Source organism: Neopelma chrysocephalum, unplaced genomic scaffold, assembly GCF_003984885.1.
Source record: "Neopelma chrysocephalum unplaced genomic scaffold, ASM398488v2 Primary Assembly neopelma1_72, whole genome shotgun sequence".
Classification (NCBI taxonomy): Eukaryota; Metazoa; Chordata; class Aves; order Passeriformes; family Pipridae; genus Neopelma; species Neopelma chrysocephalum.
In genome coordinates this window covers 6,145,819-6,173,415 of record NW_020897732.1, presented here as the reverse complement: position 1 = coordinate 6,173,415, position 27,597 = coordinate 6,145,819, and the positions used below count along the sequence as shown (strand labels likewise).

The window sequence follows — 27,597 nt, the reverse complement described above, 5'->3', positions numbered from 1 at the left end:
AGTCCTTGGGAAATCATCTCACCCCTGGGAACGTGAATGTGAGTGAGTCCATATACTAACAGATCTTTGCTGTGGGTGATGCTGCAATAAATAAATCTCACAATACTTTCACAATCTCTCTGGGTATTAAGACAGGAAAGCACATAGCCCCAACAGTGTGACACCTAATTTCTCTCCAGCTGCAAGCAGGTGTGGTATTAATTCTGGAATACGGCATTCACAGTAAACACGGTGAATACTTGACTGAATGCAAGAACAGCTGCTCTGAGATGACTGCCATTTATAGGAGGGCTGTGGAGGTTACTAGAAGAAATAAACTGTTGCTTACCTTCCAGAAAACAACTTAAGCATGCAAGTTTCAGCCTTTGGGATGTTTAAACTATATATATGGGGCCTCTGGTTTTACTGGGAACTGGGGATACATGAATATGCAGGGGAAAGTTCTGCTGTCATTTCATGAATTTGGGGCCAAATTTTGTTGATTTGTACAATTTTTGACATTGAAAAGTCAGTGGTTTAGGAAAGATCTCTACTCCATGAATGTACCACCAAAAAAGGCTTGGCTCTTCAAGGATGCTGCAGCCAACAAAGTCCACAGGAAACTGTGCTTTGTGAACTCCACAAAGGGCTGTTCCCATGCTTAGTACCTCCTGAGCATCTTCTGTCCCCACCTGGTGCACACATGCAGAAGCTAGATGCTTGGCATATTCTCATGTGGTTAGAAAGCCTAACTCTAAAGAAGCATGGCTGTCACGTCCCAGTTTGGCTGGAAGTGGTGATAATCCATAATTTTGTGTAGAAGGAAGGGAAAACCTGAACACATAGTTGGGAAAGATGTGCAGGTAGGCTGTGAAACACAGAGGTTACACGCTGGAAACAGAGGACACCAAAATAGCAGACTGAACTCTTTATGACTCCACTGCTAGTTTTGCTGAAAGGCATAGTTTTTGCCTTACTTTGGATTCTTCAGGTATTATAATAAAGTATACTTTAAAATGTTTTTCTCAAAACTGAGATTTAAAGCTATATAAATTCTACTCATAAATGAAATGAAAAAACATGCAAGTCTCCTGCTAATAATTTCCATCCCTCCATTTATTTATTATCTCATTTGTAATGCAATCTGAAAGTCAGCTTCACACGGTGATCTCATCTCAGGTCCCCTAACTATGCAATCTGAAGTAAACCAACTTCCTATTTGTTTCTCTCTGGAGATCCTCAAATAATGTTTCTCAACAGTTCTACACTTATCCTTACAAATTTTTCTGCTGAGTCAAAAGCAAGAATGTGGCTATATAAGTTACATATTTGCCACAGTTTTTCTTCAACCTCTTTTTTCCACTGATCAAGTTGTAGCTTAAAATTAACTTTGTAAGTAAGCTAAATAGGAGATTAATTACTTTCTGAATAACTCTGTTTACAGCCAGGTTAATGATTTTAAATTAACTCTTAAAAGTAACCTTCACTCACCTCAAGGATTAAAAAACTATTTGGTTTATGACAAGCCACATAAATACCTTTAATGCAATTCTATCTTGATACATAGAACATTAGTCATATTTTCCTTTCTCCTTATTCTTTGAAGAAATGCTATATGATGAGGGTTCAATAAAAATGATTCCTCAAATCTTCCCATTCCATCCTTTGCCACGTACAACAACTCTCATAGTCTCATAGTGTAATTCTTCTTTGTCAGTTCTGGCAGGATTGCAGAGTGAGATCTTGAATATCCTTTCAAAAGCACAAAATGTAAGCTAACCAAGTACTTTAAAATCACCATGAGGTAAGCTGTAAAGATGCAAAGTGTCAGCAACCTTTGTTAGGGTTCGTACACACACTTACCTCGTGGTAAATGAGAACAAATATGTGGTAAGGCTCCTGAAGCTCCTAGAGCAGAGCAGATCAGCTACCTCACGTCTGGTGCCAACTTCTCTAGCATTTGGGTCTACAGGGAATGTTCTTTCATTGTTAACTCCCCTATTTCAAATGACCCTCAAACCTGGCCTGGGATGATTTGTTCTGAATTTTCACAATTTCATGCTCAGTATAAGCTGTTTAGTCTTTTCCCTGTTGAACAACAGCGTGGGAAAGGTGGATGAGGAATTTTTGCTGCAAGAGTTGTAGTAGGGATCCATTTATTTTGGCAGTACCTCCAAAAACCTCCTATATTAAGATGTCTTTTAAAAGAACTGCTGAGTGTACTTGGAAAATGGGCTGTTCCTTGCAGTGGTGGGATCTCTGGGGCAGGAGCTGGCAGCTCTCCAGGGATGCTGTACCAGAACAATTTTTTCTTTCTCATCTTGACAACGTAAATGTATGGGACAAAATTCAGCAGAAGTGGGAGAAGGGAGGTAGTCCTTGCTGAGACTGTGGGTACCACAACCACTTTACAGGCAGTACCCTTTTTCCATGCTACCAGTTGAGAGATGCTGATTCCACAAATGGCATTTCTCAAAACACTCCATTTTTCAGCTCCCAGCTCTGTGCTCATCCTCTGCTGGGCCTTTTAAAATCTGTCCACATAGCACATGTAGCACACATGCTCTCATCTCCTGGTCTCTCCTCCGGGACAGTATGAAAGAAGCCTGCTTGAGTTCAAGTGTTTGGACAACACTCTCAGGCACATGGTATGATTCTTGGGGTGTCCTGTGCAGGACCAGCAGTTGGACTCAATGATCCTGATGAGTCCCTTCCAACTCCGCATATTCTACGATTCTATGAAGCCTTTCACAGAACAATTTCACTTATGCTGCTACTTCCCACATAATTTCTGACATCTGGAGAACTCAGTTTTTAGAGCTCACTGGTCTCATTTTTCTTAAGGATTACACTTGCTCCATCCAGGTGGTGCTCTGGTCATCTTCAAGCTCTCTTAGATCATGAGAAACAAGGAACTTAATAAACTTGGCTCAACCCATCTCTCCTATCCTCATCTCATCAGAGGAGAATTCTGGTGCAGTAGAAATCATAGAGCCGCTATCTCATTCCTAAGACATACATGTGCCTTTGAACACATTACATCACATTCCCTGTCATTTAATGTTGATTTTTTTTTTAGTTTCTAAATTTTACAGGTGCACATTTTTTATGTTATCTCTTCTGGTTTTGGTTGTTTGGGTTTTTTCACTGACAAGATGTGGAAACAGTAAAAGCCAAGTCCTGATACATGAGAAGGTGCTCTGGTTGTCAGTGCTGGGACGAAGATATCCAGCATTTTGCTTTGGTTAATTTAGAGGCCACAGGGTGTTCCCTTAGAAAAATGAAGTTGGAAGGGACCTGATGTTTCAGTTCTTTGTGTATTGAACACCCAGCTAAGGGAGGACAACATTCCTGTTCCCTAGAGAGCAGTTAAAACAGATGCTGAAAGTCCCTGAAGGAGAGTTGCTCTCTGAACCCTGCAGATCATGACCAGCTGAGAAACAAAGAACTGTGGGAGATTTATTGCGACCAAGAAAACAATTTCTGAAGACAAGGACCTGCCCAGTTACCCTTGGGGTATGTCGTTTGGCAGTGCCACAGCAGCAGCTGCTGCTGTACTGCACTGCAGCCTTTATGTGGCAGCAGAGCCCAGCTCTGCTTCAGGCCACCACAACAGGCAGCCACAGGCAAGGGGCCAAACTCGCGAAGGACAACTTCAGGGCAACACTGTGGAGGGGTTACAGGGCACTATTTTAAGCACCAAATCAGTGCTTAAAGACCATTCTTCCAAAAGCAAGACAGCCTATACAGTGGTGTTTTAAATAATGGTGTCAGAAGCTTCAGGTCCTTCTATGAGGGATTCAACATTAGCAGGAGCAGAATGCAGTCAGTGCTAACCAGAGAGCAAACAGGTCCCTAGTGACTGTATGGAGGGCATGTAAGGACAAGATCCTCCAAAAATCTCAGTCTTCAACTGAGTTAGCTCATTTAGATGGCATGGCAAGGGTGTGAAAGCTGTCGTTCAGATTAGCCACTGCCTACTCCATCACATAATTCCTATCTCCTTATCTCAACCCACCATACCAAATTCATGGACTTGCAGCTTCCAGAAGTATTTGAGAAACCTAGTTTCTAAATGTTACTAAGGAAACAAAGCTGTTTGTCCAACTGCAGCTAAATCTACATGACCATTACTAACTCATACTCCAGTCTGTGCCTGATTTTGCAGTCCCATCACTCGAGCCAGACCAAGCCTGATGCTGACATTCCACACGCAGAGCCAGAAGTGCAGTGCAAGCCTGCTTTCCTCTGACTGACCTTTCTTGCCTGAAAATCCACTGGCCAGGAAAGCCTCTTGGCCAAAGTTACTGATCCAGCCTATAGGAACATTTGGCTTCAGCGTCATCTTGAGCCCCCAGACAATGTTATAGTACAAGCACACGATAAGGAATGGTAGCTGGTAAGAGAAAAACATTGCCATGATCTACATTGAAAAACCTTTGCAAATGCTGTTTCAAAGTGAGTAAATATAATTGATCTTTTTAAATTCAGTAATAAACAAATTAAAAAATGCTTTCGGATTAAAATCAGTGAAACTATTTGCCACATTTGTATAAAGTAAATAATATAGCTTAACCCTGCACTGATTCATTTACTACACTTACAGCATTATCTATTTCTTTAGGCATCAAAAAAATTATCAAAGCTGACTTTTTGAAACATAATGATTTTAGGATCCCTTCCTGTATGAAAAAAAGCAGCCAAGGAATTTTAAACCTTTTCGGTTTTAAAGAATTAGACTAAATTTCCAATGTAGGTTGAATTCTAAAATCAAATTGTCTTGAAACACAAAATGTACCAGGAACATTTAGGGGAAAAAATAGCTTCCATAAACTCAAGATTCAATTTTATTTAGAATATAAAAATCATAGAAACCAGGTTTTCACAATTACAGTGCTAAAAATTCTATTACATTAATGAAATAATAATAATAATAACAATAACAATAATAATAATAATAATAAAGACTGAAGTAAGAAAATAGGTAGGGATTTAAAATGTCACAGCCTGACATTTTCCATAATAAAAGAGCAAAAGTTGAAGGTGGTATTAGTGGTAGCAATAATTTTGAGTCTCCAAAGAGAGTTCATTAAACAATCTTCGCTGACATCTCAATCTATGTAAAAAGCAAAGGCATGGAAGGAGAAGTGGATGACTTTCAGAATCTTAGACTTTCAATTAGGAAAACCTCACCAAGAAGAGACAGAAAAGTACTTTGATCAGAGTTGGAATGGAGGATCTGTTTACAGATGTTAATTGAAATAAATTGTGCAAAAACACCAAGGAAGGGAAATGTTTTCCTAGAAGTGAATTCCTTATTGGTTAAAGACTGTGCATTCATTTTCTTTTGGGCCTTTTCCAAGGAGATGTGCCAAATATGATAACAAACACTGAAACGGGGTAACAGCTAGGATCTAACAATCACAATGTGATCAGAGCAGAGATGCTGAAGTATTAAGCACAGCAAAACAACAAGCAAAACAAAGGTTTCTACCTGAAGCAAATCTGAATTTGAAAACGAGATAACCAGAACAAAATCTGACTTGCAAGTTTGCAACCTACAGTAATAGAGAGTATGAATTACAGACCAAGAAAGAAACAGGCTTCTGATCTTACAGGGGCAAAGTACAGACGGGGAGAACATAGTTCAGGGTAGGAACATTGCACTGTATCTAAGCAAAGCTCCTCTGAAAGTAAATTTGAAAATGATCTGATAACTTTTCAAAATTGAAATGTATGTTTACATTTACCTTCACTGACATTTGCTCCATACTGTTTTCTCTTAAGCAAGTGAAGATGCAGGAAGTGTTCAAACCAATTTGCTGAAGAGCTCAATGACTCACTGAGGAGTTATGCTACACAACAACCAATGTAGGAATTCAAAGCCCTGCCACAAGTCCCCAACATACTGTCAGGCTTTTCAGTTTTAAAAATGAGGACATTTTCGCAGCAGCAAGAAAGATCTGCATTTGTAATATAGTCCTGACTCTCCTAAAGTGAGACTGCTGCACTTATAACAACCCTTTACACTCAATTCATTACTTTCCCTCTCAGCAACAAAGTTTGTGTCTTCATTATTTATATATATATATATATATATATATATATATATATATGATTACAACAACTCGCCCTATCCCTAAGGCAGGACCTTATGCACCATTTCACTGAACAAATGCCTTCCTTTTAAGGCAGCAGGCAGCAACTGAAAAAAAAGGAGCAGAAACACCAACTCAGAGCACTCCTGGGGGCTCAGAAGAGGCACAGGGAAGCTGTGCATGATGTTTCCTTTTGCCCATCCCCAAACTGACTCAACATCTTAGTTTACAAATGGCATGCATAGCTGAAGCAGACAACTTTCAACACACAGTCAAATGCACATGTTTTTAACAGAACTGCTCTGGAGAGTCACAGCTTGGATGTTCGAGGACCATGTGTTGCACGCCCACAAATTAGACAAGTTCAGGAATAGTATTTTTTTACCTATTTAAAAACACTGGGTAAAAATCAGACCATTTTTAGTGTAATGTTGGAGAAGCTTCTAGGAGCTTATATATCAAGGAATTATCATGCAGATACCACAACCATTATTCAACAAAAAATTGGCAGCATCTACAGTATGAACCCAAGGTTTCTGAAGGGAGAGGGGAGTTTTAAAAATTTATCAAAATGGCCTGGACACACATGAACTTTCTCTGACACATTTATCATTTAATTTTCCTTTAAATGGGACTGGCAAGCTCTTTGACTAATGCAATGAACCAGAGACATGTTACAAAAGCTTTAATAAGGAGTTCTCTATAATTTTCCAGTTGTGTCAGCACAATGAGTCTGACTGCATCCAGAAAGATGCATCTCTCAAACACAATCCAGACCTTCCACAGTCAGCTCCTTGGCACCCTCCATAGCCACCAGGTCCTGGCTTATGACTCTCAGCTCACAAGGGTCTCTCTGCCAAAAAGGTGTGCTGCTGTCTTTAGCTCCCTCATCCTGCAGCTGCAAGACCAGACGAACCAGTCCATGGCCTCTGGCTGTCACCTGGAAAGGATGTTTACACTGCAGCAGTCCCTATAGCAGTTGAAACAACAGCTGAGCACACCTAGCCTTCATCTAGCTAAGGTGTAGTACGTCCAGTTTATGCCTTCAAAGGTACGAGTAAAGAAGTTTCAGAGCTCACTTTTCCTTCATAGAATCACAGAATTGTTAAAGTTGGGAAAGATAAGATTACCGAGACCAACCATTAACCCAGTACTACCGAGTTCACCACCAAACCACATCCCCAGGTGCCACATCCACATGCCTTTTGAACACTTCCAGGGACGGTGGTTCCACCACTTCCCTGGGCAGCCTGTTTCAATAACTGACAACTTGACCATCCTTGCAGTGAAGAAATTTTTCCTAATATCGTATCTAAATCTCACCTGGTACAACTTGAGGCCATTTCTTCTTGTCCCATCTCTTCTTACTTGGGAGAAGAGACCAAGACCCACCTCACCACAACCTCCTTTCAGGTAGTTTTAGAGAGTGATAAGGTCTCCCCTGAGCCTCCTTTTCTCCAGGCTAAATACCCTCGGCTCCCTCAGCTGCTCCTCATAAGACCTATGCTCCACACTCTTCACCAGTTTCATTGCCCTTCTCTGAACATGCTCCAGCACTTCAATATCCTTCCTGTCGAGGCTGTTAAAAACCAGTAATAAACCAATCACTTCCTTCACTTTGTGTTATATCTGGAGCAACATCATGAAGAGAGTTGGATCCCATTCATCTGGAAATAAGGTTTTACTCTTTTGTTGAGCTTTGAAATTAATTGTATCTGCCTTTAATCAGTGATTCTATTTAGGCATAATGATGTTCCCAACTTGCTATACTTCAAATTAAATATTTTTCTTATGGTATTCACTGAACTAGAATCAGTACAGTAAAATCCAGCTGTGCCACAGAACCACAAACTGGAATAGGTCAGCAGGAACCTTTGGAGATCATCCGGTCCAACTTCCTGCTCTAAGGAGGGTTATCTACAGCAGATTGCTTGGGGCCACATCTAATGGGGTTTTGAACAGCTCCAAGAATGGAGGCATCACAACCTCTCTGGGCAACCTGTGCCAGTGCTTGACCATTATTTGAGTAAAAAAGTTTCTACTTGTGCTTACATGGAATTTTTCATATTTCAGTTTGTGCCAGCTGTCTCTTGTCCTGTCACTGGACACCAGTGAGAAGAGTCTGCCTCCATATTCTTTAATTCCCCCATCAGGTACTTATATATGTGGACAAGATCACTCCCCAGGTTGTACAATCCCAGCTCTCTCAGCCTCTCCTCACATATCACAGGCTCTATTTGTTAATCATCTTTGTGGTCTTTTGTTGGACTCACTCCAGTACATCCGTATCCCTCTTGTACTGGGGAGCCTAACACTGGATCCAGCATTCCAGGTGTGCCTCACCAGTGCTGAGCAGATGGGAAGGATCACCTCCCCTGATCCGCTGGCAGCATTCCTCAAAGTGCAGCCCCAAGAGGGCTTTGCCCTAAGAACACCCTCCTAGCTCATGTCTACCAGAACTTCGCTGCTTTTCCAGCCAGTGAGCCCCAAGCTGTCTGAGTGCATGGGGTTATTCCTTCCCAGGCACTGGACTTTGCATTTCCCTTTGTCAACCTTCACTGTATTCCTGTTTGCCCACTCCTCCAGCCTGCCCAGATCCCTCTGAATGGCATTACACACTTGTGGTAAATCAACCACTGCTTCCAGTTTGGGATCATCTGCCAATGTGGGAAGAGTGCGCTCTGTCTTACCAACAAGGTCACTGATGAAGCTATTAAGAGGTACTGGAGCCAGCATTCACCCCCAAAGCACCCCACTAGAGACTGGTGTCCAGCTGGACTTTGTGCCATTGATCATAACTCTCAAAGCTCAACACTTCAGCCAATTTTCAGTTCACCTCACTGTCCACTTATCTAATCCATACATCACCAGTATCTCAAGGAGGATTTTACGAGAGATACTGTCAAAAGCCTCACTAAAGTCAAGGCAAACAACATCCACTGCTCTTCCCTCCACCTCCAAGGCAGTCCTCTCATTGTAGAAGGCTATTAGGTTGATTGAGCATGAACTGACCAACCTAGTAACAGCGCTTTATAAATCCATGCTGTCTACTCCCAGTAACCTCCTTGTCCTTCATATATTTAAAAACAGTTTCCAGGATTATTTGCTCCACCACCTTCTCAGAGATTGAGATGAGTCTGGCTGGCCTGTAGTTTCCCAGATGCTATTTCTTGCCATTCTTGAAGATAGGAAGGAATCTTCCTTGCTCTCAGTCCTTGGGAACCTTCCCTGATTGATACAACTTTTCAAGGAGTTGAGAGTGGACTAATGATGACATTGGTCAATGATGCATTCCATCATGTCCCATGGATTTCTGCTCATTTGATTTGTTCAAATATTCCCTGTCCTGATTCTCCTTCACAGAGGGTAGGTTTTCATTGCTCAAGACTTTCCCACTGGTCTCAGATGCCTTGGATTCCTGAACACAAGTCTCATCAGTACAGATCAAGGCAAAGAAGGCATTAAGTGCCTTGGCCTTTTTCATGCCCTTTGTGACCTGGTCCCCTGCCCTATTCAGGAGTGGGCCCATGTTTCCTCCTGTCTTCCTTTTGTTACTGATGTGCCTGCAGAAAGCTTTCTTGCCTCCCTTCACATTTGCTGCCCGAATCGATTCCAGTTGTACTTTGGCTTTGCAACTCCACCTCCGCATGCTTGGACATTCCTCTGTGTTCATACAATGAATGCTTCCCATATAGAGCTACATGAGTTTACAACAAAATTCTTTTTTAAAAAACGAAAGAACAGAACCAGACATTTACACATTTCATTCCAATTCTGGGGTCTTCAGTTCCACTTACCCGACCTGTAGCGCTCATCCCGTGACCCTGAGGACCTGCGACGGTGATATCGAGAGGAAGAGGACGGAGTAACAGGAGTTCGACGTTCTTGTGGTAATGCCTGGTCCACTCCTGCAATAATAAAAGAAACCAAACAGCTCATTCTGATTGAATTTTTGAAGATTTATAGTGAGGGGGAGTTAAGCATACACTAGAAGCAGAAAATGAACATTCAGTGCACGTCATGTCAATACACACTACTCGCCTCTGGTCAGCTTTTCTGGTGTGGTTATTTTCCTGATTGCCTTTAAGGAACCATTTTTGCAGGGTAATGGACAACATAAGAAGAGCACACAGATAGTAAGCTTGGAGATTTTTTTTCCCCCCAAACAGATGACTTTTCTTTAAGCAGTATTTAGGAAATATTTTAATGAGCTAATGAAGGCAGACACCATTGCAATAGATATTGAAACCTTCCTGCACATTGGTTTGTAAGAAAGCCTAGCCCGTGTGTATCATCTAAAACCTCATCTGGTTGGATGATATCAGCTGGTGACAACACAATACTAACCTGTGGAAAATACAGTAATATCTATAGGCATTTTTAGCTACCAAGGGCCAGAAGGCAAACAATAACTGCACCAAACCAGGCTGAAAATAGCAACCTATTCCAGTGAAATAATAAAAGTAGCCTTGTAATATATATACCTGCAGCATCTCAGTATGCTGGGCCTAAATATCAGTATTTTTAGACTGAAACCTTTTATTCATCCCTTTCTCATAGTGAATTTGCTTTCTTTTTTTATAGTATTTTCTTGAAGGCTTCTTAAAATTACAGTAGTGGTATGACAACAGCATCATAGATAAACACTTCTAGAAACTGATGTTCCTTGACAACTTCCAGAGAAGAGTGAAGGCAATTACTTACACAGAAAAGTTCAAACAAACAATAGGAAAAGAAAGCAAACCTGCATCTGTAATAGTGGCATAATATGGTACCCTGCTCTCTTCCAGAGAAGAACCTGAGCAGACAAGCCCAGTAAACGATGCATTCAGGTTTGAGCTAACAAAGCACAGGGCCTTGGGCGCTGTGATGCACAAGGGTAAAGAACAAGGAGTACCTGAAAAAAATAAATTGATGCTTTCTTATGGGTTTTTTTGCCTTTAAGAAGTAGTTACACACTATGTGTAACTGTTAAAACAGAAGTAAAACTGGCCTCTTGTGCTTAGGGTTCAAATGGATGACTAATAATTTGAAATTGGATTCAACAAAACAACGCATGTAAATATGTTCATATTTTTCAATTAAAACACAATGTACAATCTCTCCACTACTATTTCTGAACTACTCAATGCCAGCTTACTGGAGAGGATAAGCGTTTACATTTGTGGAAACAATAATTTTTATGTAGAATACAAATCAACCAAAAATGCTGTGATGACTTCAATCAATCTCAGTTAGGTTTCAACAGGCTCTTTAAAAAGCATATTTAAAAAAAAAAAAAAGTTGGCATTGTATGCTTAGTTCTTTGTGAAAACAAACTGCACTCAAAATCCAGTTTCTCTTTTAAATCTTTGGAATATCAGCAATGTCAAGTCTGCTTTGATTTTGTGGAAAAATGGCTGGTTGGCTAAAAAACATACTTGGAGTAAAATCTCATAGGCGCCTAAAAGACAGAATGAATCCATAAATTTTCTTCTACTCAGATTGTGATTAATAATTCACACTCTTAAATCAAATAACATGTCTTCATTTAACTCCTCTGTCTCCACATACAGTACTGTGTAATTTCTCTTGCCCTTGTATTCTTTAAGGCAGGTGAACTTGACTTCTGAATCACTGAAATAATCAAAATAAATACTTTTGCCTCATTTTTATACTCAGAATTTTTCCTTCTTTATTTGGTCACCCTGAAAATGAGTAATACATAGTTAATAATAAAATTAATTTTGGTTGAAATTTTTCCAAAAATTATCTTTCAGTCCGTATGGGATGCTAAGCATCATTATTCATCTCAGTCCCCATCCACATTGTCAGGAATGAAACAATCTCTAAAAATCACATATATTTACAAAAATCCTAAAAAAACACACCCAAAAATTGTAGACCTAACACTGCTGCTGCGTGACAGAGGTTTGTGAAAAAAGCAGTGCCACGCTTCCCATGCAAATGACTTGTGTAGGGCAATGGCATGTGGAGAAAAACAAAGATAATTGAGGAGTTGCCACTTCAGTACAACATCGTGATGATACAGGAAAAGGGGATTAACTGCATCTTTCAAACAACAATAGGCTTTAGAAACTAAAGAAGAGAAATTAAAGAAAACTAAAGAAGAGAAAGTAAAGAAAACTAGAGAAGGAGAAATTAAATTGTGAGCAAAAGCATCAGTTTCAGAGGTGCGCAGCTGCTGCAGGAGGGAGATTTTTCAGGCAGACCTGAAAGTCATTGGATAAAATACGTTCAAGCCTGTGGTTTCCTTTTCCTGGCCTAGTGGTTGTGAGACACCTCAAGTGTCTCAGTCTCTTCTTCTGCAGCTCTGGGAAATGTAAAAAGATCTTTTTCCAGGTGTGAAAAAGACAGTGCACATAAAGTGACATCAAATGCTTCCCCTGCTGTGGCAGAAGACAGCAGGACACACAATTGGCCTGGCAGCACTGCCGCTCACAGCACTCCCTGATGCTGCCAAGGGCTCTTCCCTTCTCCAGCTCACCATGGACGTCATGCTGCTTCTTGTTCTTACTAAAGATCCACAATTCTCTCATCTAATCTTAAAACTGAGACACTTCCCCTACTTTACTTCCCTTTACTTTGCATTCACGTGTTTGTTCTTCTAAGTAAATCAGTTGTGACCCAACTGGTAATATGGATTTTCTTCATAGAATCAGGAAAGAGAGAGCCTCAACATCCTGCACTAATAGTCATTCAAGGTCATAAAAAACTAAATAAGAATACAAAAATGTCTTCTGTATTTATGAGCTGTGGGGATTATTTGACGGCTTTACTTCCCAGTTTCCCATATATATAAAAACAGTGACTAAACCTCTACTTGTATGGAGCAGGACGTGAACTCGGCTCACTGATAGCACCAATTAACCATGAGGAAGTTAATGCTGCACTAAAATACTGAGGAGAAGCTCTCCATCAGCCACCTGTGGGGAGACCTCTTCATACTACGTTCCTTTAACGTGCGAAAAGAGAAAGCACTGCCCAACTTTGGAGAGAGAGCAAGAAACTGGATGACAGTTCCCTGCTGAAGGGGCTGGAGCAGGAATTAGCTGGCATCGCCTGGACTCACAGCTTGGCTTCCCGTGCACCCGCTCCCTCGCACGGCACCAGTGATGGTGTGAGACAAAGTGCACAATAGGAAAACCTACACGCTGCCATTCCTGAGCGATGGGTGGGAGTAAAAGCCATGCAGAATAATGAGTACCATGAAATCAGTGAATTGTTGCCATAAATAGCGAAGCGGTGTTAACAGCCGAATCGTTCACCTCCATGAAGGCTCTGGTGGTATAGTGCAATAACAAGCATCGTTTTTTTTTCCCACTTCTACTTCTGAACATAACTAAACCCCAAAAATTGATGGCTTTCACAGCTAGCACAAGGGTCTGTGAGTTAAGTGCTAATGCTTGTTCAAGTGCAGCTTCGCCCAGATGCATTTGTGAATCGGTGGAAGCGGTGGCATAATGGGCTTTGAGAATCTGTACTTGGATCAATTCCTAAATTTCAGGACAGTAGAGCAATGAATGGCTTTTCTAAAAGAAAGGACAGTGTCACACCAGTGTCCTGTGTGCAGACACAATCGCAGTCACTGTCAAATTGGCATCATTCTTAATAATAACATGTTCTACTTAGCACTAGCGATTGACTTGTCACAAGCCACAAAGAATTTTAGCAAAATATATATGCCTGGAACACGGATGTTTTATATGAAAGGCTGAGAAATCAGCCTTTACGGTCATCACATTTCACATAAGCATCAACAGGTGCACTAGAGCAAACAGCCACATTCTTAATACAAGCTAATGCTGCTAATGCGGGATTCAGCTTGCAGATTAAGACACCTATATTTGGGTGTCTACAAGAAGGTGCTTAAACTAAGCAAGCTCCCATTATGAAAAACAGAGACCTAGACCAGGACTCAGAATTCTAAAGAAAGGTGTCCAACTTATTTTCAGATGTTGTGGGCTATGACACTTGGCTTGACCAGAATGGCATATTATTCCCTTTAAGTCTTGTTTTACGTGTCCTTGCTCTGTGCAGATGTCTCCTGTACCACAAGAAATCCTGAACACTATTAGACACCTATCTTCAGGCAACTACATAAGCCCAGTGAAGCCTTGAGAGGTACGCAGGTGGTCAGTGGAGGTATCTGCTTTTGAATAAACTGAAAAGCTCTCTGGGTTTCATCAACTGAATTAACTGTGTCTCTTCACATAAGAATGGAAGCTTAAATATAAGGTTCATAGGCAGACAACTTAATGCAGATATATCAATCCACAAATCCTAATCTGCAAGCTGGGTCCTGTCTTGACTGTATTTAGCTGAAAATGCAAGAGCCTCAGTAAAGCTATTTAAGCAATACTACTGCAAGCTGGATAGCTTTAACTGCATGGAAGGTACAGAACTGTCAGCTGGAACCAGGCTTCACCTCCTTTTTTTTTTTTGCCTTCACCTCTTTGTTCTTCCCTTCTTTATTACTTCTTTTCGTAGCTAAATTGCAGTGCTATGGGCTGATAGTGTGGCAATAGCTGCATTGCCCTCTCCAACAGAGGACAATTGTTTCCTTAATGACAGCTGACAAGCTGCTTTGATATATCTCTTATTCCTATGCCTGTGTGAAATTTTTGAATCTAAAAATATCTAAAAGCTGAAATGTCAAATTGACAAGAAATAGAAGGAAGGCATTCTTAGACACAGGTTACATTTATTGTTCTAAAACTAACTTACAGTGTGTGCCCCCCAGGAGAGAGAGCTGTAGGATAAACTCAACAACTCCAGGGCCAGTGGGAAGGAAGGCAAACAGTGCTTGCAGTGCAGTTTTAAGAAATGGTATTTACCTTCTCTTCACAGTATTTCCTGAGCTTCTATGCAATGCTTGATGTCTCAGCTTTAAAAGCAAAGCCAGGTGGTGAACACATCGTGTATTTTGTAAACAGGCTAAATGTCACACCATCCCCACGGAACTTCTTGCTCAGAATGTTATTTCACTCTTCCCATCAAATATACAAGTAAGTAATGAATTTACTGGATAAGCCAAAGGAGATTTAAAATGCAATTCTTCTAACCAAAGACATCCAGGAAAGTGGAGAGACTTTCTGCGAGATAAATCTGGAAAAACTCGAATTTCTGATTAGATTTGTTTAATTTACAATTTTTCCTTCACAGATGAGCTTACTTCCGCACTTGGTCCTGATTTCAAACAAACCACAAATTTCAAACTGATCTCCTTCTTTCCTTATTACAATCTCAATTTTGCCTTCCAGCATTTCCTTGCAAGCTTTAGCTTTCAGTTCAAGTTTAATATGGATATCACAGGCCTCTTTTTTTCTCTCCTTTATCTTAGTGACAGTGGACATCACATTACAGCTCCAATTCACATGTGATGTTTGATTTCCATTGTTCTTTAGACAGTCACACAGCTTCAGGGTACCATCTGAAGATTCTCTTAGGAGAAGGCTACCTATTCACACAGCAAACACATTCACCAATGTGCTGGTCAACTCATACTGCAGACAAATTTGGGCAGCATTGTGAATCCCAGCAATTTCTCATTTTGACAGTGGCACCCAGCTCTTCAAACACCTCCACGGGCTCTACCTCCACTGCCCCAGCCCTCAGTGAAGCACTTCCTTTCTACCCTCCATCGCTCACGTCTGACTGAGCCGTCTTTCCTCACCCATTTGTCAAGATTTTTAAAGCAACTTTCATGTTTCCCCCTATGCTCTTGTGTTCAGCAGATGGTGTCCATTGCCATTCAACAGATATTTTACTGGAAATCTTCAAATTCTTTGAAAAACACTCCAACTCTGATGCGTACTAAAGATATCCTCTCGGACGAAAAATATCATGCTGAGTGCTGAAACCACTACCTGCATTACTAACTGATTTCATCATGTACTCATTTCTTCCCTTACAGTCATTTTTTGGCCTTAATATTAGGGTGAAAAGTGAAGAAAGGTATTTTTTTTGCTCTGTGTTTGAACAAGGTTTACTATTATGAGGTTATGGTGCAGGATAGAAAACAGAGATGCCCAAAAAACAAAGAATGGTAACTGGGCTCTCAGTAGAGTAGCAAAACCAAAGCAGTAACCAGTTCTCAGATGCTTTCTGCGCCTTCCTATTTAACCAAACTAGGCTCTGCAAACCATCCACCAGTTCAAACCAAAACTCTTCTTTAAACCCAAACCTTACTAAGCATTTGTCTACATGCCACAGTTTCTCATCTGTGAAACATCTGTCACACTGTTTCCATGTGTTGTCCAATGCATATGCCTTTCAAGGAGATGAGATACATGTTCTCAACACACATACGTGCTCTGAAATGCCCCATCATGGTTATCCCTTGATAAGATCTTCAAGAATTAGTAAGGCAGATGTGATAGGAACACTTGTTAGTGTTAATAAAATGAATACATGAGGGTATTTTTTCAGTTCCAGAATCAACCTTTGTTTAAACATTTCTTTGCAATCCAAATAATGTTGCAATCCAAATAATGTCTGTGGAAGAGAAAATGAAATTGTAATCACCAAGTTTACTTGGAGTGCCCAAAGGGTTAGCAGCAGAAATAGTTGAAAGCAAATGCATGCACGCAAACACACAGAAAAGTATGCAAATGTATGCACACATTACAGATATATATTAATATATGTGTCATGCTAATGACAGAGGCTATGGAAATTGGTTCCTGTAATTCTACAGAAAATTGTTCCTTTGTAAGGTAAAGGGATCTTCTGTGCAAATGTATTATCTTCTCTGCACTGTGTAGCTTGAAATGTCCCCAGGCTGGTGCTGTTGGGGCTCCAGCAGCAGGAAGTGCAGCGATCTGTCTCTAGGCCTGTGAAAGGAGCAGCAGGTGCCTTTTAAGCACTGCATCTCACAGATTTATTAGCCATAATAAATAAAGCACTGATGACTGGTCTACATGGTTACACTACAAATAGAGCTACATTGGTGGTACCAATGATGGGAAATTACAGAAAGCAATCTAGTGTAGACACAGCACTTCATTAAGAGAGAATGAACCACCCATGTTTAAGCTGTTAGAAGCAAAGCTTAATTGATAACAACATTGTCTCTGTTCTGTGAATGAATAATCAAATTTCCTGGCAAAAGACTGGAAGCAAATTGGGCAAAACCACAGCTTATGGGGAATGCAGGTAATTTAGTTATTTTTCTTCTAGGGAGGGTTTCTCTCAATAGCGCGCATGCAGCTGTCCACGTTATCTTACCCAGAACTGAGTGATTGAATCAAGATAATCTTCAGAAAGTTATTCTAAAATAAATGTCTATTTAAATGGTTATTCTTTCAGCTCTTGGCTGTCATAGTTCCTCTACAGAGATAGCAAGAGAAAGGTCACTGCACAAGAGGGAGTGGGATATATGTACAGATATAAAGGTCCGAATTCAGTATGTTTTTTAGATGTAAGACACACAGGCACACTAAGAAAAGAAAAACTACTCTGTGCACAGAGCAGCTCCTGCTACAAACTGACATCCTGAGAAAGCATTTTGAGGAAACAAAGCTGTACTTTTGTCTCCCTGACTTAATGCAGGTGGAGATTCAAAGGGAAATAAAAAGGGGGCTCCCCCTACCCCTTCTCCCATTAACACTGCCAAATGCAACACATCCGTTCCGGATTTCTGGATGTTCGACAGCCTGGCTGGAACAGTACAAATGTCCTTTGCATATGTGCAGTCTGTGCAGCATCTGGATGTGTCAAGGCCTACTGTGCATGCACTGCGGAGTCAGCCTGCAGATGTGCAGTGGATCCGCCACATCCCTTGAGTGACACACACATCCCTTGTGTGTCACTCACTGCACGTTTGCTGTACAGCATATGTGACAATATGCTCTCTGGGATTATCCTCTCAGAAACAGGGAGCTAAGAGTGAACTATATCACTGGAGGAGTATCAATCACATGGTGGCCCAGCTTTACCATTCATTAGTCCCATTCCTAAATAGTAACAGTTCTCCCTTTCTAAAATGACAACATCTCAATAAGCATGACAAAAAGACCATTATATGTCTGTGTGTGTTCATATATGTCTATAGTCAACCCTTCTACTGCCTACATTTAGCACTTACATGGTTTCATATCATTAATACTGTTAACTCTGTAATTGCAATTTACACTTAATCATTCCCATTTTGCAAAAATCTTGTGCAGAGGAAATTAATCATGTCAGACTGAGGGAACCTGACTTAGAGCTCCCACATAAGAGGAGAAATACAAATACAGTCAGAATCCCATATGGATCTCCTCCCTAGTCTTATGACAAATTGGCATGAGAATGAGTGGAGAAAGGTTTCTGAAATAGATAATGTTTTTACAGGTATGCCTTGTCCTGACAGAACTGCAAAGCTTATCTTCCCTCTAGCCGTCTCTAACACCACATCTGGACTGCCTGTAGAAGTGTGGGCAAGCACACAGGCAAGAGTGTGATGTCCTCCATGTGCCTCACGGTTGGCAACAGAAAATCTGGCGTCTTGAGGGGCTGTAAATCCTCTGCAGCCTTGCTATAAATGCAGGGAATGAGAGCAGAATGCCTGCCACCAGCCACGAGTCCCCACAGAAGGCAGGATGGGTACCTGGGAAGGGCACGGCTATGCAGGCATGGCTGGGGTCATGCCTTGCCAGTTCACACTGCAGAGACCTAGCCCTGTACAATGTTCTTTCTCCAGTCTGCTCTACCAGCCTGATGCCTGTTCTTAAAATTCAGTCTGCTTCTGACTGGTTTGGATGTGAGTAGAGCTCAGGTGAAGATCTCTCCTCGAAAACAGCACAGTATTAGGGGTGCTTAGATTTTTACAGCTTCCTCCAGAATCTGGTGAGCTTGGACCTGTTCAGAGCCCTGTGAAAAGGCAGTGCCAAAATGGGAATTAAAAACACACGCCTGCCTGTGTTTCACCAGCTTGTTGTATGAAACCTCCTCCAAAGTATCCACAGTATGGAAGCTAGAGAAGTGTTAATATGCTCAAATGTTACTAAGTAGAGCTATTCTTTCTCCCTTCCCATCACTTCACTTTTAGGCAGACGAAAGCCAGCAACGGCCTCCCAGATGTTGTCCTTTGGTTGTCCTGCCTTGCAACTGGCAGCCCCATGTTTATCATACTGGCGTAGGTGTCTACCAGAGGCTTCCAGATGAGGTACAGTTATATACAGATACGGACTGGAAAAGATACATTCATCGTGCTCACCAAAACGAAAATAAAAGAGAGGCCGGTTTCCTGCTGTGCTGGCTGCTCTCTCTCTAGCGGCCGCTTCCCGGATGTCACAGACACCAATGTTGGCAGTGCGGAGCATTCTTCTGGCAGCTCCTTCACTGTGTTGCAGTCTACACCGTACCGCGGCAGCTCCATTCGCTGCTGTAACAAGTCGAAAAAAACTAATTAATTCACGTTTAGTTTTTTTACATTTGTTACAGCAACGAGTGGAGCTGCTGCCCCCATGCAGTAGAGCACACACGCACACGCACGCACAGACACCACAGGACACTCACGGAGCCAACGCGGGTCAGTGTTCCACTCTGCCAACATGGGCGTTAGGAATGCTAGCAAAGGTGCAGGATGTCCCAACAGAGGGGAACTGCCTTTGGATTTCCTTTAGTTTGTCGAATGCTGTCAAAGAATGCAAATCCCTGCCCCTTCCCAAAGCCTCCAATCCCAGCAAAAGAGTTATGTCCGTTTCCATACTGTTTTAAAATATCTCTAAAACCTCTGTTTCCTCCTAATAGCAAGATCCAAGTCCATCAAAGCTCATAAATTCTTGCATTCCCCATCAAAATAGGTTACAAAAGAAAAGAAAAAAAAAGATTAGTTGGTCACATATGTGATTGTTGAGATACTAACAGAGGCTTACAAAAGGCAGCATCTCTTTTGTTACCCTATTTCTTCTTGGAAAGGATTCATCTCCCCCTTCCTAGTGAGCAGGTACCTCAAGCCGTTCAGATGAGTAAAGTCTTAGAAGGAGAATATAAAACTGAACTTTTTCAAGTTTTGTCCAAAAGGTAACACAACAAAACAAACAAAAAAGTACAAAGACAGCAAAGACCCAAGCACAAATAATATCTGTTTCCACAAAAAAATACTTTAATACAGCAGAAGCACTGTCTTCCACTATAATAAAATAATTCACTTAGCCATTAGCTAAACAATTGAGCTTAATGTATTTACAAGAAAACAGTGGACATTATTTCAATACTTCTCCTCTTGTTCCTATTATAATCTTCCTTCACTTATCCATATCCCACATTCCTAGTGCGCGATTTTTTGCTAAGTGGTTGAGCAGAAAATGTTCACTCTATTCATCCCATCTTTAAAACAGCCCTAAATCAGCTATATCCTCAATCCAAAATTATTGAATGTGTTCCACTATAGACCTGGCTTACAGAGATCCCTCTGCTTCTCCTTACACTGAAAAACTTTAATATCACAATAGAGACCTTGAAAAGGTAAATCCCTGAGGATTCTCCACATTCTCTCTTTCATCATTGCATGCATGATGAATCCCCAGCAGTTTCAGCCAGGGATACAGTTTGACCAGAAGACTATGAGCTTTCTGGAGAAACAGCTCTACTTGCTTGTGTGAAGAAACAAAAGTCACAACTAACCAAATGAAAAAATAGTGGTACCAAGCACTGCTGCATTCAAGATTATTGTGAAGCAACAGTCTCTCCACAACTCAGTAAACCTAAGCAGGTCTCATGAGAACAAACTGTGAAGACTACTGTATGTCTGATAGTCTGGTCAGATCACTAAATACCCAGAAATTTAATAAACTGCACCTCTGGTATTGTAATTCTGTTGATTTGATTTGTTTCATTCTCTAATGGCTCTCAGTGGTAAGGAAATGTCACAGACCCCCTCAAAACAGGCTGTATCACTTCAGAAAACAGAGGTGTCTGTAACACTGCTGTCTTTTGTGGAGTTCCCAACACTGGAGCAGACCAAGTGAAATCCAAAGGCACAAAACCAGCATTCTGCTATGGAGCTAGAAAATAGATATAAACCTGAAGAAGTGAACAAGGCAGTGCCTTCACACATGAGCAGTCTAAATAAAAACCCATCAATGCCACCATAAAGGAAAGATTTTGTAAAATGAGGAGGAAACTAGTTCCGAGGCCTGCAAGAAAAACAGGGCTCAGAGGATAGCCAAGCCCAAGTGGAGCCTCTGTAAGGTCAGTGAGATGCCAGGAGAGGGTTGGCACACTCCTCTGAGGCCAAGACAGAACAGAGGTCTACACCAATACCTCCAACTACATAGTGAACTTCATGATCCAGTGCTTCAGAAGAGTGAAAGAACTCTGAAAGTTCTGGTACATATATATGAAATAAATTCAATGAAGCAATACATTATTAAATATAGTTTGAAGATATTTTTACACCTTTTGGGCAAGTACATGTAGCCCACCCCTCAGTATTGAGACCAGGGATGTATGAAAGGTCAGCTGCTCACACGCCAGAGGTCAAGTTGGACTCTAGGGATGTTGCTGGTCTCTCTAGTGTCTTCAAAAGTGAGACTGGGATAGAAAACCCAGAAATGGACGAAAGTACAAAGATCCATGGTTTTCTTCCACTCTTGTGTATATCTCTGTTCAGAAAACTTTACTTGGTTGAGATGTTAATGAGTTAGGACACCACGTTTTCCTCTGTATTCTTGCATTCCTTCCAACAAACAATGTCTCTCTAACAAGCCCAGGCTGATTTAGTTTTCCAGACATGACTGCCAAACCCACACCAACGTATGTAAAATATGTACACACACATCAAAGCGGACATATATATAAAAATACACATAAAATGGATGGAATAAGCTTATTCTGCATAACAATAGCTTTGTTTGTGCCACATGTATTTCTTCAGAGATGCAGATTTTTACAGTGGCAACTATCAGTACACTTAACATCTTCATATATTGCAAGCAAAGATATACGTACCGGGAGGCTGTGGCAGGTAGGCCCCAATTAATTTTGATCTCTTCTTTTCATATCCTTTCTGTGTGATGTCACCTGTCAAGAAAAGAAAAGGAAAATCAATAAGATGTGGATAAAGACAGTGTCTAGCTGCTTAATGGCAGCACCATCAGCTTAGCCACCACTGCACTGTTTGTCTGTCGTGACAATTATAATGAACAAATGAGAAGCACAGTATGATCATTCCTCCCCAAAAAAACTCAATTTACGCCGGAGCCATTCTGACAAGTAAATACCCAGCCTTGACTTATTCCAGCACCAAAGTCCAGCAGCACAGAGTTTTAAAACCATTTTGATGCGTTGTCACACAGGCTTTGAAAAGCTACAATGACCTTCATTAGGTTAATAAACAATGGATTATATAGAATGTGTGGGCCTGTAGTGGCTGGCAAAACACATCACTGATTAGCATTTTCTATCATTAATGGGATTTTTCTAATCAAGTATGTGAGACACAAAAGACTTGAAACTGCTGCTATATCATTTCTGCAATATAAATGTTTTAGCTAATTTCTAAGCAGTACTAAGAGGAACAAAGCCAAAACAAAACAAATTACCACAGATCCACTAGAAAACAGTACCATAAAGACTCTTTGTCTAGCTTTCCACTTGTACCTCAAAAAAAAATTTTGGAGACACATGTTTGTATTTCCTAAATTCAATTAAAATGACACTTCACTGTGTCTCCAGTTTCCCCAGGTAAGTTGTGTTGGGTTTTTTTTAATGTAAAGATTAAAAAATATTTTTCTGTAAAAGTTTTCTGACAGAAAATGATGGATAAATAGTCATGTAGAACAAAACATATACTTTTAGTCTTATTAGATTCAGAAGAGGTTTAGCATCAAAGCTGAGATAGATTTCTGGCTCTGGAGCTGGATATTGAATTTTATACATGCATATATGCTTGTGTTGAATATAAGCTACTTCAGACACTAAGAAGTGTGCTAATTGTACAACTATAAGATTTTTTAAATAACACTATTCCCTGCACTTTCAATAAGCCTATCTGCTATTGTGAGACTCATCATGCAGCTGAAGTTCAGTTGCACCACTGGACTCTTATGTTTGTAAAATTTGAGGGCTTAGAATGGTGGAAACCACAAAAAGTTGAGGTGCTTTGGCAGTAATGTCCAGATGGATACAGCAACAGGTGCCTGTTTATGCTCTTCCATCCCTATCCTCAACCTTTACCTAAGGACACCATTTTCCAAGAGAACAACATACATACTCATTTCAATCCCAGCTGCTTTGCTAAATGGATGGTAAATTAGCACCAATGTCTAGATAGAGCTTTCTGTGGGCTGGTCTGAAATCAATAATTGCATAAAAACATCTTCAAATGTTGCTCCTTGCTGAAACACCTTTTGTTGGAAATGGTTCCAGTAAGCAATTAGGAGGAAAAATCTCCAAACCTCTTTACCAGTGTCCTGAGCCAACCTCTCGTCCCTGGTTAAAAAAAAGTGCTTAAAATAACACCTATCCTCTTCACTACCATACCTCAAACTGCTCTACAAAAGAAGTCAGCTAAAATATCTGTGTTTTTAAATGAAGAAAGAGAGAGTGAAGCACTTTAAATGATAACATTTCCATATTTACACAGGGAAGAAGTGGCAGACTTGGAAGAGGTCCTAAGTCTTTAAAGTTCAAGCCCACTGACTCCTCAAGCACATTTCTTCTCATTTTGAACACTCCTGGCACGTGTTCAAAGTAGTGAAACAAGCTCCCTCTCCATTGTAATCATCAGTTTCTCACAAACCAGACAGTAATGATAGATACCCACTTTATTAAAATGTTTCAATGAAAAAAATGTGTTTGCTTCTATTTGAAAATTACAAAATATGAACAATTTTTTCTTTTAAACTGGTACTAAACAAATTACTATTGATTCCCCAGGCTCATCAACACCGAATTCTCACGCATTGCAGACATATCTTAATTTGAGTAAAAATTTTGTTTTCTTATTTTACTATTGCTCTTATAGGAGAACAGAGATATCCTAAGGAGAATCCACTGTGTTATGTGCAAGTTGGCAATGCCATTTTAGACATGAAACTATTAACAACAGGTGCTTAACTATTTGTTATTTTTCCGCACACATGGTATTACATACACGTGCAAATCGATACCTCAAGCTATACATTCCAGACATTGTTCATGTAACCTGCACCCATTGCTCCCCTAAGTTTCTTTCATTAGTTTATAAACCTATATTTTCCTTAATGGAAAGAAATTACGAGAACAAGTAATTTCTTTTACCTCAATGTGGGAAAAATAAAAATCAAGTGTTACCTCTTGTCAGTAATAAGTTTTCATTCATATCGGTATCCAGACTCACTCTTTTGAAGTTCACCATAAAAGAATCATTCTCAGCAGAAACAACAGTGACTTCTTCCCCAGACCAGTGACTCCACCAAAAGATCACCAGTAAAAGGTTTTGAGACAGTTTAATATTAAAATATTTCAACTTTCAGGAGCAAATAGCAAATTAATTTGGAATTATCACTAAACTTTCTACAGTCATGTCCATCATTGCCCGGTAGCTAGTTATAAAAACCATGCAAAAGCAAAATATAAAATCACCACAATTTCCATTGTAGCATCACTATCACCATTTTGAGGTGGAAGGAAGTCAATCGTATAACGCAATCTAGGGAAGTACTATGCTTTATTTATCAGGATTCATACTATTCCTATTTGCTTGTATTTTTTCAGGCAGATCAATTTCATACTAGAAACAATAGCTCATTAATCACTAAAATTTTATTATGACATATGCTAAACTATTGCATTTCAAAGCTATGTTGAACTCAATGTGCAAGCTCCTAATACATATTAAACACAGCTCACCAAAAGTTAAGTGAGCTTAAACTCTGCTCTTACAGTAAATCACCATTCACTCAGTTTTCTCAACACAATATTAAGATCTTTGGTCTATGTCCTTCCTTCCACTGCAAATGAATGCAATAATTTTACAACTATCACCTGAGAAGCAAACCCCTTCTCAGTTAGGTCCACCTAAATCATATTCTTCCACAGCACAATATTGAATTTAGGCTTGGCTTTTGGAGAATATCAACAGGATTACAAGAACAATACTTCCTTGTCCTGAGAAGAGAGGATTTATGGTACCTTTCTGTTTTCAACTAACTCTTCTCCTCTTGAAAAGCCATCAGTGTCTAAGAGGGAAAAGGGTCTCACCCACAACATCCTTTGAGCAGACAGTATGAGTTGGGTTTTCTACCCAAGAACACACTCTCCAAAGCCCCTGCAAATTTAAATCTCCCTGTTGCATCACTCTCCAGCTTTCTTCTCATGACACCTTTGCCTGCTTTTGTGTGGCATTTCCAAGGCAAGCTGCCATGCTGTGCAGAAACAGCTCAGGGAGGCACACTGGAATGAGCAGGGGACAAGGTTGGCAGTGGGTTAAAGCAAAAAAACCAGACCATGGATGGAGGGATGATGAAATGACTCCAGCATTAAGGACGCGCAGGAGCAGAAGGAGTACGTGGCTGCAGGGCACTCTGGGGATGGGTCTCCCTGGGACAAGACACCATCACATAATGTCAGGCAGCTGAAAGGTGGCACCCCCTTTAGCAGCTCCCTGCAGACCTCTGCTCTGTCTGCCTGTCTCCTCCCATGTCTCTTGCCCCATCCCCTGGCCCTGGCTCTGCTCCTGAGCGCTCTGTCCAGCTCTGCTGCTTCTCAGCTTCATCCCACAGCTGGTCCCCAGCCCCCCCTCCTCCTTGCTTCCTCCCTCCCAGGCTGCATTCACTTCACTGCAACCAAGGATCTCAGCCTCCAGTTTACATCAGCACTCTCCAGCTTTTTTTCCCCTGGACATGTTCTCTCTTCCTCCTCACCTCCACTGGTGATTTGACAGGTTTCCACCATGGGAGGCCACAGGTGTATACCCTGGGGTGTACTGTGTCCGAGGGTTATCCTGATTTTTTTCCCATCCACATTTAAAATCGGTTGTCAAGGACTGCTGAACAACAGGCATGCAGTACTCTGACTCTCTTTCACCAAAACAAGCTCATTTCTTATTTCTAGTCCTCCAGAATCTCTCCAGGCACGATAGGGAAAATGCCACTTTTGCAATGAAAGGGACAGCACAAACGAAAGACCATCCAGCCCTCCGAAGACGAAGGTTGCCCGGTCAAGCTGAGTACAGGACCGGGGCTCTGGCAGTCTGTAATCCTACTGCCATCTCTTTTATTTGTGATTTGTGCCCCTGTTTCTGCAGCTTCCCAAGTTGCGGATGGCAATGCTCTCTGACACCAGCGCCCGCAGACAACAAGTATTCCACAGCTATATTTAGCAAAGCCGTGCTGTAGTGTAAGTTCATTCGACTGTGCTCATCACAACTGTTACTGTCTGCATTATACACTGCGTTTTATTTGAAAAATTTACTGGATTTTCCTCTTTTCTTCAACAGTGCTGGATTTTTGCCTCGTTACAAAGACAACAGTCTAAAGCTGAGGCAGGAGGGTCAGAGCAACATAACCACAGCGCACACACTTGTCATGAGTAAGAATGGAATGCTAGGTAACAGAGAGCCCCTTGGGATACTCCCCACTGTACAAGACACTTTGAGGGGTAAGAAATGCCTGTAAATGTTGAAGTCGTTCCCATTATCCTACCCCTTTCCTGGCCCCTCCATGAGTCAGCTTCATCAATTTATATGTCATGTCCTACATTGAATCACACCTTTAAATGAAAATAATAAAAAAGGTACATTTTGTAATTAATATTGACTTTTTAGTGTTTTGTTGAAGGTTATTAAATGTGAAAATACTTCCACATGAAAAATACCTGTGCATTACTACCCTTCTTGAAAGCATTTGCACTTTAAAAGCTGAGAGTGATTAGAAACACTGGTACCCAGACAAATAAGGTGCTGTGCTATTTTCATGAAAGCAAAGTTCTTAACAGTTGATATAGTAAAAAAGTTTCATTTTCAATTCAAATATCTATTCGCTGGTCTATTATCACTTCCTGAAAACAAACATGTCCAGTCCTGATGAACTCTTCCCATGATACATGGAGTACATTTATTCAAGATTATTGCACAATACAAGAGAAACAAATCCTAAACAAAACCCAATGCAAGATAAATTTCAGCAAATCTTTCCTTTTTCCTGGAAGATGCCTACAATTCTTAATGCTCTCAGCCCTTTAGGACACAGTACAGGTAAAAAGCTCTTGACGAAACCAGGGACCAAATCACCTTGATTAGTGTGGTGAAAACTCAATTTTGCATTCCGTGATCTTGAAGCCTGACCAATGCTGCAGTTTTCACTACATACGCATGTTTTGAAACGAAATTTCAGGCTGGGACTTTGAATTAGTTTAAGGCACTTATGGAAAAATCCACCACGGGAAATAATGCAATCAATAACTCCTCTGAAGCACAGACTAACACAGAGCTCGCCGGTGAGTGTCTTTGCTTTGCCCATGATTTTCTGCCCTCTAAAGATTCAATTTTCTGTACGACTTGTTTATTGCTGATGACTCAAATTCAGTGTCAGCATCTTGGCAAGAGGGA

General features: G+C 40.8%; 1 protein-coding gene across 5 annotated transcripts in view; it reads right to left on the bottom strand.

Moving 5' to 3' along the window:
- DIP2C (disco interacting protein 2 homolog C) overlaps positions 1 to 27,597 on the bottom strand; it is a 308,236-nt gene that overhangs the window by 120,994 nt on the left and 159,645 nt on the right. For 2 of the 5 annotated variants that reach the window (XM_027686822.1, XM_027686824.1), the window contains exons 2-4: positions 22,017 to 22,088; positions 19,279 to 19,446; positions 9,875 to 9,985 (exon numbers count right to left, since the gene is read on the bottom strand). In XM_027686822.1, the coding sequence (XP_027542623.1) occupies positions 9,875 to 9,985; positions 19,279 to 19,446; positions 22,017 to 22,088 (351 nt within the window). The remainder of the gene's footprint in view (positions 1 to 9,874; positions 9,986 to 19,278; positions 19,447 to 22,016; positions 22,089 to 27,597) is intronic. The other 3 variants (XM_027686825.1, XM_027686826.1, XM_027686823.1) reach the window with 2 other exon arrangements.